We start from the raw sequence: 16364 nt of genomic DNA, 5'->3' as shown, positions 1-16364 counted from the left end.
TAGTTCTTACTGTTTAACAACAGCTGTAGCAATCACTGGCAAGGGCAGCGTAGAGGTGGCTAAAATGAAGGAAGCTGGACAGAGCTCTTTCAGACTTGGGTTCTAACCCTAGTTCTGCTGCTGGCTCCCTTTGGGGCTTTCTAATGGTATTTAAAGTGGATTGTCATTGAGTCTAAATGCATTACAATAATCTGTCTCTCCCTGCCTTTACCTCCACAGAGAGAATAAAACCACACCTAGCACTGTCCTTACTGGGAATGTGAGCTACTCAGCCTCCCATGGAATCTCAATCTATTGCAAAACAAAATCTGAAACCGTTTCTGGGGTGGCTTTTGAATGGGATGATATTTCCTTTTTGGTGTGGTGTGAAGGCCTTGGTATAATGGTACAGGATCAGATGGTCTTACTGTATTGTATTATTTAATGGGTGCCACTTGATAAGACAACCAAGCAGAGAAAACAGCCTGTGTGTGGAGAACAGGAAGAAGTGGGGAAGCTTTAAAGAGTGGAAAGGCTTATCTTTTTGTTCTCCTATAGGTTATGATGTAGCATTCATTCACTAGCTTTTAAAAGTGACTTTTAAATAATTAATTTATGTATCCATCAGCACTCTTTTATTTCTAAGAATAAAGAATAAAGAAATAAAGGATAAAGAAAAAAATATCAACTTTAATTAGCTTAAGCCGAAAGGGAATTCATTGGCCCACATAACTTAAGAGTCAGGGTGCACATCGGCTTTAGGTACAGCTGTATCCAGGGTGTTGTGATGGTATTGAAAATCTGTCTTTCTCCACTTCTTAGTTAGTCTTCCTTCACATGGCGGCAGAAATGGCTTAAGATGACCCAGACTCACAGCAGGACTAGTGGAGAAAGAGTTTTTCAGTAGCACAGGTGAGTATAGGATCCAGGTAATCCTATGCTTACCAAAATCACATGGAAGGGAGTTCCCATGGCAGTAAGGAGGTCTGTTACCAGATGGGACAAAAACCCAAGGGTTACATGTCTTTCATCATTCCAGGAAGGCAAAAACCACAGACAGCTACCAAATTTGACTGGCCTGGGTTGTTTCTTATGTTCTGAGCTTAATTCACTAGGGCTTGTACACTGGCTCCTTTTCTTGCTTTTGCACAAATTGTTTGTATTCACAAGCCTTATTCTCCTGATCAGCTCCGCTACTCCCACTCAGCTATGATCTCTTTGCAGAAGCAGCCACATCCTTATCTCTAGGCTCTACTTTTCTCAGAGAAAGCTCACCAATCATTTGCATTGGGGTTCCAGGAGCATTGCAACTTGAAATGTCTAAAACCAAAGTTGCCACCATCCTGCCAAATGGGCTTCTCTTCCTAGGTTCCCTAATCACAGTGTTGCAGAACTTTGTTCCTTAGTTCAGCTTAAACTGGGTTCTTGTCACACGACCTGAAAAAATTAGGCACATAGACACATTGAAGGGTGAGGAGAGTGGAATTTATTGGGCAAAAAGGAAAAAAGGAAAAAACAACCTCTCAGCAAAGTGAGAGGAGTTCCTGCTAACAGGCCGCCATCTCACAGATTGGTTCCAGGTCACAAACACAGGAACTGAAGAGGGCAGGCTCCTCCCCCTTGCACACACGGGAACTTCCCATGGCTCCACCCTATTCTCCCTCCCTGCAGGCGGATAGAGATTCTCCGAGGACCGTCCCTTTTATCTGCCTCCTGCATCTATCAACAGCAGTGGCAGTATCCTCTTTATACTCTCCCAGCATTCTATTGTCAACGTTGTTTTTGGCTATTTCCTCTGCATATCATTTCTCCCTCTTGTGGACTCTTAGAGTTCATTATTATTATGTGGTTTTTTTTGTGAATTTATAATTTCCTCTCTGGGTCTATAGACCTTCATGTATCTGATTTATTTCTGCCACAGTTATTTAAGTTTGCTAATCGAAGGCAATTTTACTTATTTATCTTTGTACTATTTCCTTCCTGGTTGTCATCCTCCAGCTTTCCCCACTTTCTACTACTCCCGTCAATATTATACCTAGACTTTTATGGTTTCATAAATATTTGTAGAATAAAGGAAGGAGTTAATGCAATCTGTAGTATAACTACATGGCTATTATACTTGATAGTGTTAAAAAACCAGAGCCTAACAGCAGTTGAAGTGGTAAAAACAGGTTTTATTCAGGAAACATTGCAATAGGGGTATGTTAGAGTTCTCCAACAAAACAAAACCAGCAGGAGGTGTGTGTGTGTGTGTATATATATATAAAAATATATATTATATAAAAATATAATATATAAATTATATTATATAATATGTAAAAATTATATTATATATATCTCTATATATTAGAGTGAGAGAGAGATTATGAGGAATTGGCTCATGTGATTTGTAGGCTGAGAAGTCCCAGGATCTGCTGTCTGCAGGTTGCAGATTGGGAAAGCCAATGCATAATTTAGTCTGAATCTGAAAGCCCGAGAACCAGAGGAGCCAGTGGTGTAAACTCTAGAGGGAGTTTTGGAGAAAATGAAATAAAATGACCTAGTTCAAGCAATTGGGAAGGAAAAAAGGGACAAATTCCTTCTTCTGCCTCTTGTTCTGTTCAGACCTTCAATGGATTGGACTCACATTGGGGAGGGCAGTCTACTTCACGGAGTCCACTGATTCCAATGCTAACCTCCTCTGGAACCACCCCTGCAGACACCTCAGAAATAATGTTTAACAGCATAGAAATAATGTTTAGTTTGGGAACACAGTGGCCAAATTGACACAAAATTAATGATCACAAGGGGAAAAGAGACCTCAGTACAGAACTTGGCTCAACTCCAAATACAACACGGACAAGTGGGGATTTACAGTCAGGGAGGAGGAGGGCTAGGAGTGGCGAGGTGGTCAGTGAATGGAAAATTACTAAGAGGAAACGTTAAGGGTAGGGGGGATTTTGGTTAAACAGACCTAACAGGATTCTTGCTGAAGACAGGACCAAGGTGATCAGATATGGAGGGTAGGGGAACTCTCTTTAAACTGATTAGAAGGTTTCTTGCTAACACTGGGTGATGCAGGCCCTGTAAGGATGGATACTAGGGTCAAGGCCTGGGCTCAGAGGAGCCTGTATGCAGTTTAGCCAAGGAGAGAATCTGTCGGTATTGAAGCTTTCAGATCTTGCCACTCTTCCGCATTTATTATAACCAAATTTCAATTGTGTATAATGCTAAGGAAGGAACTTGCCCTAATTCCTTGAGCTTCCTTCATCCCCTCCCTGAACCAGCCCCCCACTTTCCCATAAGGACATGTTTAGGACAGAGGCAGAAAAACTTCTGACTTATAAAAACTGGTGAGGAAGAAGGAAGAACAGAAGCAGAAGCCAAAATGCACAGAACTGTTTGCTGAAACGGTTTTGAGCATGCTAGGCTGTCTCTTTTGTAGTATATACCTAGCCTCTACCTCTAATGCTACCTTACTTTGATGTTTCACATATATAAGGCCCATCTGAGGTCACCCTAATGTGGCAAGAGACCAGTGAATAGGAGCTTAACTTCAAACTTAGAAAGAGTCTTTATGTCTTTATGAAAAATGTCAATCTGATGAACACGAGGACATCTAAAACCTTAAAAGGCCACAGCAAACATCAGGGCAGCATGCTTGAGAACAGCAGTGTCATAAATACAAACATGAAAAGAAGTAGAGCTGTCATAAATATGAAGGAGCTGGTGAAAGCACATGGAGTTTTATCAAGGCACATAGCATTCCGTACAATCACCCTGAATTGTTTTCTGAGGAGCCCTGGATGATCCTACCCTTTCCGTAATGTGTTTGTTCATTGTTTTGGAGGTGAAAGGGTGTGCTTGTGAGGGTGTTTGGGCCTCCTTGTCCATGGTATAACCGGTTGGTTTTGTTGCCCTCACTCTTCAGGCGCTGGACTCTCATCCTGTTTGTTCCCGCTCTGGGAGGCACCACCCTTTCTAAGACAACGGCTTTCTTTTGTTTCGGGTTCAACTTTGTTAAGTCAAAGTATAATAAATATCAAGATTGTTTGAAGCCAAAAATAGGCCACTGTCCAAAATTGTGTTCATTCCACTTGCTGGTAGATAGCTATTTTAAATAAGTCAGGCTTGCCATTAATTCAGTTCTGCTGCACTGTTAGCATTCTGTTCTCATTCTCTTATCATGAGGTGAGTCTTTGAGTTTTATCATCTCTACATCTCTGTGTTCTTCGTGGTGATTGGACAGTTGCCACTCTCCATGACTACCGTGACTATCCCTGACCACCTGTCCGGCTAAAATTTCAACACAAATGCTGCACAGCTAAGCTATCTGATGGTATTAATTATATATTTATTTGAATGCACTATTTTTTTTTTCTAATTGTAGATAGGAGGGTGTCTTTAATGATGTACAGTGGGCAATTCTGACATCCTTAAGGTTGGTGGCATTCAAGCTCGTGACTGCCATTCACAATAAGAAATACATTTTACATCATGATCCAGTATACATGTGCATGTTATATATGATGTGTAACTGAAGCTAAAGTTTGGTTAAGCAATACTTACCCTATTATGTGTGATATAGTTTATAGTCTCTATTCTTTTGCCTTTTACTTTATTAAAAAATGCCGACTGTGCCTTAGCAAGTGGACGTCCTGATTCAGGAATGGGTTACAATTTGAGTCTGAAAAAGAACTGCTTAACAGTCATCAGGTGTTAGGGAGTCTTAGAATGCTAATTCTGAAAAGTCTTTGGAGATTATCTAGAGGCATCTTCCCTTTTTCCTCTTATTTTACAGTTGGAGGAATTTAAAGTCCAAGTAGGGTAAGTCTTCCTTGCAGGGAAACAGTGGTGCTCTCTGTGTGCTATCACGCCTATTTTTTCCTGGAAACACGCAGTGTCCAGTTCAACCACAAGGGTTGTGTATTTTTTGAGTCTAGCGATTATGCTTCTGGATGCCTTCATGGTGATGAATAAGCTGTGCACATTTTCCCTTCTCCAGTTGAATCTTGAGGTATTTTCTCCCTCCATTAGTTTATTATACATCTTTCTGAGTTAAAGGGAAGACTGTTAACAGGGCATTGGGTGTGGTGTATCCTCTTCTATGGATGGCACACAGCTATCATTAATCATAAACTCAAAAGAGTGGGTTGAATAAGGAACAATTTTAGGTACATACTTAGACATTAAAAAAATCTAAGTGTGCATTTTCTGTAAGGTAGTTGTAATCTTAGTTTTGGAAAACTGCATAGATCTTGGTGTATTTGATGTTTTTTCATTTTTCCTTTATAAACAGTAGTAATCTCCTTGTATCAAAATACGACATTTTAAATTTCATTGTTTCTGTCGTAAAGGGAATTACAACATCCTATGGTCAAACAGTTAACATCAACTTTTGAGTTATTGATACCATTCATAGTGTAGTAGTCAGCTCAGGCTGCCATGACAAAGTACCATAGCCTAGGTGGGTTAAGCAACAGAAATTTATTTTCTCACAGTTCTGGGGACTTGAAGTCCAAGACCAAGGTGCCAGAATGGTTGCTGTCTGTGAGGGCTTTCTCCTTGGGTCGCAGAGAGCATTTTCTCGCTTCCTCATATAGCAGAGAAAGAGCAAGTGAGCAGGCTCTTTGATGTCTCTTTTTATAAGTGCACTAATCCTAGTGGACCAGGGCCCCCCAACTTCATGAACTCATCTAAACTTGATTACCTCTCAAAGGCCCCATCTCCAAATACCATCACACTGGGGATTAGGGCTTCAACATGTGAACCTGGGGAGACATAATTCAGATCGTAGTACATGGCTAAGGTCTTAGTGGGGTTTAAGCATTGGCGGAAGCATGCAAATAACTTGCCTAAATTACATTTATTAAAGACAGACTCTTCCATTTGAGTGAATGGATGTTTTTCACACTATAATTCTTATGACATTCATTAGCATTTTATATTTTTCTTAATAGTGCAAGTACTGTATATGGAAGAGAGCTTACAGTTAAAATGTGAGAACAACATTATACCTTTAAAAAGTTATTTTTGCAGTTTTTTTCCTAATGCAGATTCTAGTCCTCGTTAATAGTTAATGAATTTCTAAACAGCCCAGCACTATTTTCAAAACTTAATCTAATATAGAAAAGCTACCCACCATCACTGAGAATAATGCATATTTTAACAAAAAACACTTTGTGCTAAAGACATATTTTATTTTATTTTATTTTATTTATTTTATTTTATTTTTTTTTTTTTTGAGACGGAGTCTCACTGTGCTCCCAGGCTGGAGTGCAGTGGCGTGATCTCAGTTCACTGCAAGCTCCGCCTCCCAGGTTCACGCCATTCTCCCGCCTCAGCCTCCTGAGTAGCTGAGACTACAGGCGCCCGCCACCACGCCCGGCTAGTTTTTTGTATTTTTAGTAGAGACGGGGTTTCACCATGTTAGCCAGGATAGTCTCGATCTCCTGACCTCGTGATCCACCCGCCTCGGCCTCCCAAAGTGCTGGGATTACAGGCTTGAGCCACTGCGCCCGGCCTAAAGACATATTTTAAAACAACTTTTTATATTTATATTTATTACAGTGTAGAGAAGAGAGGAATTTCTTAGCATGAAACTGTAGGGAGCCAGGTGTTTGTCTACAAGAAAGGTCATAGAGACTCATGCCAGTAACACACAGAAAATATCCATTCAAACTGAAGAAAAGTAAACTAAGAGGGGGCACTGACAACATAAAATTGTTTTAGAGCCCTTTGTTTGAATGGTGTTGGTGCACCCCTATTTAAGTCCTTGGATATGCCCAAACCAATTTTTATCTTTTTTCTGCTGTAGGAAGGCTGTTGATTAAGAAGGGATTTTTTTTTCTTCCATTTTTCTTGTTTCTACATTTAAAGTGGCGGGGCTGTTTTACAACTTTAGGGGCCTTTCAATTTCTGTGGTGGGCTTTTGTATAAAGAGTGCTGTGCATCTAGATGAAATAGTGAGTGTCTCTTTATAGCATGTTTGCTTATGTGCTTTTACACATTATTAACACTTTTTTTTCTTTGTTTGTTTTTTCTATTTCAGTGTTTAACCGCTGAAGAGATCTTTTCCCTTCATGGCTTTTCAAATGCTACCCAAATAACCAGCTCCAAATTCTCTGTCATCTGTCCAGCAGTCTTACAGCAATTGAACTTTCACCCTTGTGAGGATCGGCCCAAGCACAAAACAAGACCAAGTCATTCAGAAGGTATATTGAAAGCATTTTTTCTCTTTTATTTGAAAAGTCTATAAAGCCATTATGAAATGAAGTTAATATGCCTCTCTTTCTGCTTTATTGCTTTTAATTAATCTACACAGAGCCTCTTAGAATAATACTTATATTCTGAAAGTATTTAGAATAAGAGAATTATAACTTATTTAAGCTTTGTAAGTTATGCTCGTCTCTTTGTTGAATCAAAATTGTATTTAGTACACTTAAAAACTATAAAATCCAGTTCTTGATTTTAAACAATATATATTTTATGCTGTGCATATTGTATTGCATTTTATTTGACTTATAATTGATCATTTCATTTCCATTATCTTTTGCTTACCATATTATTTTAAAACTTGTCAGTTTATCTGCAGTTACCGATGAAGAGATAAGAGAACTAGCATACTTCTAGATTAAATCTTCAGGGACCAAATTATTAGTTTTAATTTTCATAGGTGAAAGAAAATACCAGAAGCTATTTTAAGTGACTATAATGGTATTGCCATGAATATGGTACTTTAAAGGTATGATCTGCTGCAAAGAAATTTTAAACCATAATAAAATATGTGTATGCTTAATATACAGCTCACATACTTGAATGTGTAGAAGAGTAACTTTCACCAATGAGATAAACCAATTGTTCAGGGAGTCTTTTTGACACTTATGTTGGAATTAAAAATTTTTTTTCATTTGTTCATTAAGCAAATATTTATTGAACAACATATCCAGCATTGTTCTGTGCACTAAGGAGTCAATAGTAAACAAGAAGAAAAATTATGTCTTATTAGGGCTTGCAGTGTAGTGGAGAAGAGAGATAATAAACATTTAAACAAACAAGCAAATAACATAGTTTCAGAGTGAAAGGTGCTATGAAGAAAATAAAATATTAGTAGGTGAGGGATAGAAAGTGATGGTGGATGAGTATCATCTTAAATAGATCAAGGAAGCCCTCTCTGATGGGATATCATCTGAGCAGAAGGAGAGGGCCACAGCAAGGTCTTCTCTAGGGGAAGAGCATTCTTGATTGAGGGCACAGCCAACATAGCTTGGCAATGAGCTTGGCATGAGTGAGGAGCAGCAAGAGGGTCCTGTGTGACTGGAGCCTAGTGAGTTGGCGGGGAAGGTAGAAGGAGATACGTCCTGGCAGGAGATGGAGGCCAGATGAGGAAGCCTTGTGGGAGGTGGTAAATTGACTGGGTTTTATTCCGAATGTAGGGTGAAGTCATTGTACCATTCTAAACAGGGGAGTGCTGTGATCTCATTCAAGTCTGTAAAAGGGCATTCCACCTGCCTACAATCTGAAGAACAGATTGTAATGGGGCCAGAGTAGAAGCAGGGTGATTGGTCAGGAAGCGACTGCCAGGAGCTGATGCTCAGGATGATGGGGACTTGGACTAAGGTGGGGGAAGTAGAAGTGGGGAGAAGCAGTAGATTTGGGATGAGTCCTGGAGATCATGCTAAATAGTTTGCCCTGCATTGATTGTGGGAGAGGGAACAGTGAGTCAAGGCTTGAGCCAGAGAAACAGGAAAGATCGTTATACCATTTCCCAGGATGGAGAAGACTGGGAGGAGCCATTTATTGTAGAGGAAGGGAGTGGTAAGGATGAAGAGTATAATTTTTAGCGTGGTTGCTTTGAGACATTGACATACACAGGTAGACAGGGAGGTCCAATAGACAAAGACACACAGACATTTGGAGAGGAGATTGCTTTCAGAGGAGAGGTCAAGACCGGGGATTTGCCTGTCTAGAGATGATATTTAAAGACACTGGGGCTAGGCACGGTGACTCATCCCTGTAATACCAGCACTTTGGGAGGCCAAGGTGGAGGATTGCTTGAGGCCAGGAGTTCAAGAGCAGCCTGGGAAACATAGTGAGACCTCATCACAACAAAAATTAAAAGAATTAGCTGGCACAGTGGCATGCATCTGTAGGCCTAGCTACTTGGGAGGCTGAGGCAGGAGGATCACTTGAACACAGGAGGTCAAAGCTGCAGTGGACTATGATTACCCCACTGTACTCCAGCCTGGGTGGCAGAGGGAGACCTCATCTCAAAAAAATAAAAACAAAGATGCTGTTCTGAGTGAGCTCATCTGACATGAGTATAGATAGAAAAAAAGGGAAGACTTAACAAAGAAAGTGCCTGTTTTCATTTCCGGATTCCTTTGTGTATATACACTTCAATCTCCCTCTATATGAATAAAAGAGGTAACAACAATGACAAAAATAACAATGATAGCCAATTCTTTTGCAGTACTTACTATATGACAGGCACTCTTTGAAGTACTTTACACATTAACATATTAATCACATGCAACTATATGATGTAGGCACTACTATTCCCATTTTACAGCCAAGAAAACAAAGGTACAGGGAGTTTAAAGTCATTTGCTCAAAGTTAGACAACTTGCATGTGGTAGAGCCAGATTCAGCTGAGGTTGTCTTGGCTTCAGAACCCATGTTCTCACTGATATTCTGTATTTATAGATACAAAGTATAGAAATCATCAAGTATCATTTATCAATATAATTCACAATTTTGTGAATAACAGTAATTTCAATTTTGAAATATTAGTAATTTTGAATTGCTAATTGTTCAAGCAAATATTTTTGCTAGAGTATATTTATATTTCTTTTTTTTTTAATTTATTTATTATTATTATACTGTAAGTTGTAGGGTACATGTGCATAACGTGCAGGTTTGTTACATATGTATACTTGTGCCTTGTTGGTGTGCTGCACCCATCAACTCGTCATTTACATCAGGTATAACTCCCAATGCAATCCCTCCCCCCTCCCCCCTCCCCATGATAGGCCCCGGTGTGTGATGTTCCCCTTCCTGAGTCCAAGTGATCTCATTGTTCAGTTCCCACCTATGAGTGAGAACATGCGGTGTTTGGTTTTCTGTTCTTGTGATAGTTTGCTAAGAATGATGGATTCCAGCTTTTCTACAAGCCTGTTTAATACAATTTGCACTTTACTTTCAAAAGTAAATTCAGCAAATGTTTTAGGATACTACCCTTGACTAATAGTATTGCACAGTAAAAGCACAGACTCTGAAGCCAGTTTACCTGGGCTCAAATCCCAGCTCTGTAATTTTCCAACTATGTTGAGAACATGACTTTAACCTTTTCCTGCCTCATCTTCCTCATCTAAAATAGTACCTTTCTTATGGGCTTGCTGTAAAGATTAAATGACTTAGTATTTGTAAAGTACTTCAAACATTATTCAATACATAGGTGCCGTAGTGGGCCTGTTAGTTAGGTCTGTTATTAACTACATCTAACATGTGCATAACTCTAGGTACAGGACATGAGGTTTCAGAAAAAGCAAATACTCTGCTCTGTGCAGGTTAGTTACTTATATTCAAAAGTAATTTTTTAACCCCAGTTGCTATGTGCAAGTTAATTACTCATATTCAAAAGTAATTTTTAAACCCCGGTTCTGTTTCAGGAACCAGGAATTGAGAACTGGAAAGTCAGAAGCAGGATGTGAGAAGTAGAATTCTAGGGCCAACACTACAAAGTTATAAAATAGAAAAGTCAACAATTCTGAGTTATGAGATCATAAAGGCACCAAATATTCAGACAGATAACCCAATAAAAAGAGAAATGCTCTTAGGGTGCATATTGTGTTAGGAATTGAAATGAGGCTGGAGTGGAGTGGGATAGGGTGGGAGAAGATATGGAAATGTTTCTCAAGGAATTTAGGTAATCTAGTAGAGTGCTTGTTACTACTCATCTAAGATGTTTAACTTGGCAATCTATTGCTATTTTGATGTGATATCTTGATTGTTTTATTTTAGTGCAACTGTATGATTATTTAATATCTCTATGGGTCAGTTACTTTAATAGTACCTTTGTAGAATTGTTGGGAGTATCAAATGAGTTAATATATGTAAGTGCCTAGAACAATGCCCGGCACAGAGGAATAAGAATGTCTTTGTTCTTATACATGTATTCATAGAGTCACCACATTCCCTGGCCCCTGTGTAATCCTATTGTTTTTCTCACTGAGAAACACATTTTAAAATAATTAAATGCACTGGATTTTTCATATAACTTTTCACTTAATGAAGAGTCAAGTCTTAGCCCATCCAAAGCAATAAAAAATCAACATAAAAGCAATCAAAATGATACAAGAATTTGAATACATTTATGTTGACATTTCAGTGGGCAGATAAAATAATATAATTTCTCAGAGGCCTCACATTTTATCTTTGAAATGTATTTCATGTGCTTTATAAAATGATATTGATGAGTACAGTAAACTGATGATAAGTTAAATTCTCTAGGAGAGAAATTAATTGCATTTTAGTAATAATTTAATGATCTGAAATTGCTTCATTTTTTGATGAAGTTACAGAATAGTATTTAATTCAAATAGTAGACAAAATAAAGAATATTACTTGAAGCATCCTTGAAAATCATATTGTCCAACTCTGTAATACAACCAGTGATATAAGTCTAAGTTCCAGAGAGGTTAAGCGGCTTCTTGTAGGTGTAGTACCTAAGGTGAGATGAGAACTCCTGATTCTTAGTTTGTTATTCTTTTCACTGAATAACAGTGAATTAAATGAACTAACATTTATATCATGGTCTACTTACTAATTTTTTTAAACATAATAATAATCAACATTTATTAAAAGCTTGCTATATTCCAGGGACAGCATTAACTGGTTTTATTTTATTCTTGTGAAAACTCTATGAAATATGAGCTATTTTAATCTGCATTTTAAATAGGAGAAAACTGAGCCTTAGGGAAGTCAAAGAACCAAACTATGATGCCAGTGAGGGGATGAGCTGAGATTTGAACACAAATCCTCTAGCTCCAGAGTTCACACTGTTAAACACCATTCTATACAGTTTCTCAGTTGAATGGGGCCAGGCAAAAATTGAAGCCTGGGCAGTATGCAGATCTGCAAAATGGGGATCATAATAGAACCATATTTCCTTGCTAGTAAAACTGGAAAAATAATAGTACTTATCTCATAGGGTTGTTGTGAGAATGAAATGAGTTAATATAGGTAAAGTTCTTAGAAGAATCTTACACAGTGGACATTCAATAAATGTAAACTATCATGACTATATTTCTTTGAAATCTATTAAAAATCTTTCGGGGTTCACTTATTAGGAGACTGGTCCCTCTCTGAAACATATCATTTGAGAAAGTCCCATGTATATATGGAGATGTCCAAGGAATAGATTCATACCAATGTATTCTTTTGGTGCTTCAGTTAAGTGGAAAGTGCTTCGGTTGAGTGGAAACTCCAGACATTTTTTTTCTGAATAATGTTCTAACAATATAAGAAGGGGAAGCTATGCAGTGTGCCCAGAATGTGATGAATTACACTCCCACCATCCCCCAAGTTGTGCTCATAAATGTGCAAGGGCAAAGAAAGTTAGAAAGGTGGATAAGCAGATGGATTGGTATGTCTTTTTGACAGAGTTCTGCTGCACTTTGAAATGGGGAATTTATTAATTCATTCAGCAAGGAATGTGTGCTTTTTCCTGGACAATTTTCTAGGCACTGAGGATGAATAAAACATAGCCCTTCTCATTGAGAATCACACAGTTTATATGATGTAGGCAAACGTATCAGTAATAAAATTACTCTAGCACACAAGAAGTGGTGAGCGAACCAATTAGTTTCAAACAAAGAGTAAAGGGAATCCGGATCAGCCAGGAAGTACTATCTGGAGAGCAGGGAAGCTTCATAGAGGAGATCTTTGCATTGGCTTGGAAAGCCACGTGTGAGTTTCTTAGGCAAGGAAGATAGGAAAGTGTTTTCAGACAGAGAACCACAGTGTAAAGGTAAAGTTCAGTTGGGAAAACATGGTGTTTGGGTAAAGGCCATGTTGAGAAGAGGCTAAATAACACTGGAGAGGCTGTGTGAGGGTCAGTTTATGAGGGGCAATTTCAAATGGGGGCACGAGATGATCATTTTTGTGATTTAGTATAAGTCTGTAGGCCATGTCAGTTAGTAGAAGGGGCACCAGATAGATAACTGCCACGTTATATAAGATGAGGGAGTGAGAGGTGATGAGGGTCTGACTTCAAGGCCACTGGCAATGAGGAAGGAGAAGCTGGAGGTGAGAGATACCTGAAGCAGAATTGGTAGGGTTTGATCACCAGTTGTCTATGGAATTAACTGGTGGAAAAATTGAAATTGATCCTACTGTTCCTGTTATTTATGTAGGTAGTGAACGAGGGTAATGGAGCAGGTGTTTGCAGGGAAGCTATTGAGTTTAACATGTGCATGTGGCTTTGCTTCTATTGGCACTTAACAATTTCTTTGCCTTTTAATTTTAGTTTTCAACGTTATATCTTGTCTACGCAGTGAAATTATAAATATTTGTTGAATGGATGAATGCATGTAGGCTAGTGATGGACAGAAGTATGTTCGTGTTAAGAGAAATTCCATGTAGATATACCACGAAAAAAGGTGTGGAATTGAGAACTCTCTCCAAGTGGAATGTCTGTGGAGACTAGTAGTATTGTTTAAGGTGATAAGGTAATAAATGGGAATGAAGTGGGCTGTTAGATGAAGTTGTAGGGCATGGCCAGGACCTGAAACTGATAGGAAAGTGTCTGGAGAAGATGCAGTCATCATGGTCAGTGCTGTGATGATTCTTGGAGTTATATAGTACCATTTATAATCTCACCTTTTCATTTGTTACTTAGCACAGGTGACTTTGTATCACGCTGTGTGTGTGTTTGCACGTGTGTGTGTTTGTGTGTGGTGGCAGGAACCATGGTTTGGTCCACATCATCTAGGCTGAATGAACATTTACTAAGTTTGTTTATTTGTACATAGAAATACTAGACTAACAATAATTATAGTGAAAGCCTGGCGCGGTGGCTCACACCTGTAATCCCAGCACTTTGGGAGGCTGAGGCAGGCAGATCACGAGGTCAGAGATCGAGACCATCCTGGCTAACACGGCGAAACCCTGTCTCTACTAAAAATATAAAAAGTTAGCCGGGAGTGGTGGCGGGCGCCTGTAGTCCCAGCTGCTCCAGAGGCTGAGGCAGGAGAATGGCGTGAACCCAGGAGGTGGAGGTTGCCGTGAGCCGAGATCACGCCACTGCACTCCAGCCTGGGTGACAGAGTGAGACTCCCTCTCAAAAAAAAAAAAAAAAAAAATAATAATAATAATAATAATAATTATAGTGAACAATCTTGTGTTAATGAAGTACATATAATTCAGGATAACATTTTTACAGTTTTGTTGAGTCCTTTGGCCTTTCTAAAAATGAGATTACCTCTAAAGGAATAATAAAGCATATTGCTAAAAAATGTGGGCCTGGGAGCCAGACTGTCCTGGTTCAAAATTCAGCTTTCTATCTGTGTGACTCGGGCAGCTTACTTCAACTCCATATGCTTTGGTTTCCCCAACTGTATGAAGGCGGTAGCAATATTTCTCTTACAGGGTTTTGTGAGGTTCAAATAAGTTGACCCATGTTGATCACTTAGCACAGGGCCTGGCACATGGCAAATGCTCCCTGAGCTGTAGGCGTTACTAGTGTACGCCATTGACAGTGCCATGGAGAGAAGCGGCCCACCATTTAAACATGCTTTCTGGATATTTTAAAGAAGTGGCTACGCAGAGGCAGCTTTCTCCTCTGTCACATTGTACTTTGTGTACAGTGTGTGGGGCCAGAGGCAAAGCCACATGTTGCACAGCCCTGAGGCCAGGTTGTATCTCCGCCTGCACCCACACATAGGTGACTGTCCTTGGTATGTTTCACTTGTGTTCCCATTTTTTCCTTAAACCAGCCCCTCTAGGATAGAGAGAGGGAAATTGAGGCCCAAAGGCAACAGGTCACACACGCCATTAGCTATAGAGCTTAGGATAGTATTCGTTCATTTCATTCTAAGCAACACTTATTGTGTGCCTACTGGGTGCCAGGCCCTGGGTCTCGAGAGATGAAAGATGCACCACCTTCTTCTGTCACCAGCATCTCTTCTGTATGGAACATTTTTGCCTAATCTGTGTCTCGCAGGGTGAGTTATGTAATGCAGCCGCTCCCTCCTGTCCCCATGTGCTCACTTCCTGAGTGCTTATTGCATCAGGCTGACTTTAGTTCCCAGGAGGCCCCAGCTGGGGAGCTGAGGTGCTGCTGGGGCCACCTTCTCTGAGGAGGTGCTGTCCTCAGGAGTCTGAAGACAAATGATTGTGACAAGCTCAGTGTTAGCAGCTATGGTCACCTTGAAGCTAGCCCACTGTGACCCATCTCCATCCCTGCCCTCCACCCATCATCCCATACCTTTGTCCTGAGGCTCACACTGCCTCTGTTTTTTTTTTTTTTTCCCCCAAAGTGCTGTTTTAATCTATTCCTTGAGCCATAGATGAAACTAGGTGGCTTGGAGCCTGTGGCCCTCAGATTGTTTGTCACTGTTCTAGATGTTCTCCGAGTTCCCTGTAAGCTGTAAAACTCATTAATACCATAAAGATGATTTATGGCTGATTAAAATGTAAACTGTATTACTATTAATGCTTGCTATGCCATAATTTATATTCTCAGTTTTCTGTATACTTTTCGTTGAGTAGATTTTGTTCTTTTAAAGACGACATGTGTCTTAAGCTTTTAAAGACACTTTTAAGCTTAATGTACAGGAAAACTTCATTTGGTTCCTTGCTCTGATTAATTTCTACTCTCTTTTCCCTCTGACCCACAGTTTGGGGATATGGATTCCTGTCAGTGACAATTATTAATTTGGCTTCTCTCCTCGGATTGATTTTGACTCCACTGATAAAGAAATCTTATTTCCCAAAGATTTTGACCTTTTTTGTGGGGCTGGCTATTGGGACTCTTTTTTCAAATGCAATTTTCCAACTTATTCCAGAGGTAAGGATGTTGGCTATTTGTTTCAGTGAATAATTGTTTCTTTTGAATGTTTTAGCACTTTGTATGTTTTTAGCCTCCATAATTCTTACAGCGTTTTATGGTCGGGTTTATAGTGTCTTGGATAAGAGAAAGCTGAATCACAGCAATTGTAAAGGCTTGTCCCAAGCTACAGTGGATGTCAGTATCAGAGACAATATTAATATTCTAGGAGGCCAGCCACTAGGACGTGCTCAGACAGCTCTGGGACACCTCAGAAGGCCTTAAAACTTTATTCTGCCTTGCACTTGGCAAATTTAATTTTTTCACACACAGTTTCATTATTTATTTATTTGTTTTT

General features: G+C 39.4%; 1 protein-coding gene across 2 annotated transcripts in view; it reads left to right on the top strand.

Moving 5' to 3' along the window:
• The window catches only part of SLC39A8 (solute carrier family 39 member 8), a 92245-nt gene that overhangs the window by 20732 nt on the left and 55149 nt on the right, over window positions 1-16364 (top strand). For both annotated transcript variants that reach the window (XM_025386139.1, XM_025386140.1), the window contains exons 3-4: window positions 7010-7172; window positions 15858-16027. In XM_025386139.1, coding sequence (XP_025241924.1) covers window positions 7010-7172; window positions 15858-16027 — 333 coding nt within the window. The remainder of the gene's footprint in view (window positions 1-7009; window positions 7173-15857; window positions 16028-16364) is intronic.

The sequence above is a fragment of the Theropithecus gelada genome, chromosome 5 (genome assembly GCF_003255815.1).
Source record: "Theropithecus gelada isolate Dixy chromosome 5, Tgel_1.0, whole genome shotgun sequence".
Taxonomy (NCBI): Eukaryota; Metazoa; Chordata; class Mammalia; order Primates; family Cercopithecidae; genus Theropithecus; species Theropithecus gelada.
Note: the sequence above shows the minus strand (reverse complement) of the source record. Positions and strands in the feature narration are given on the sequence as shown.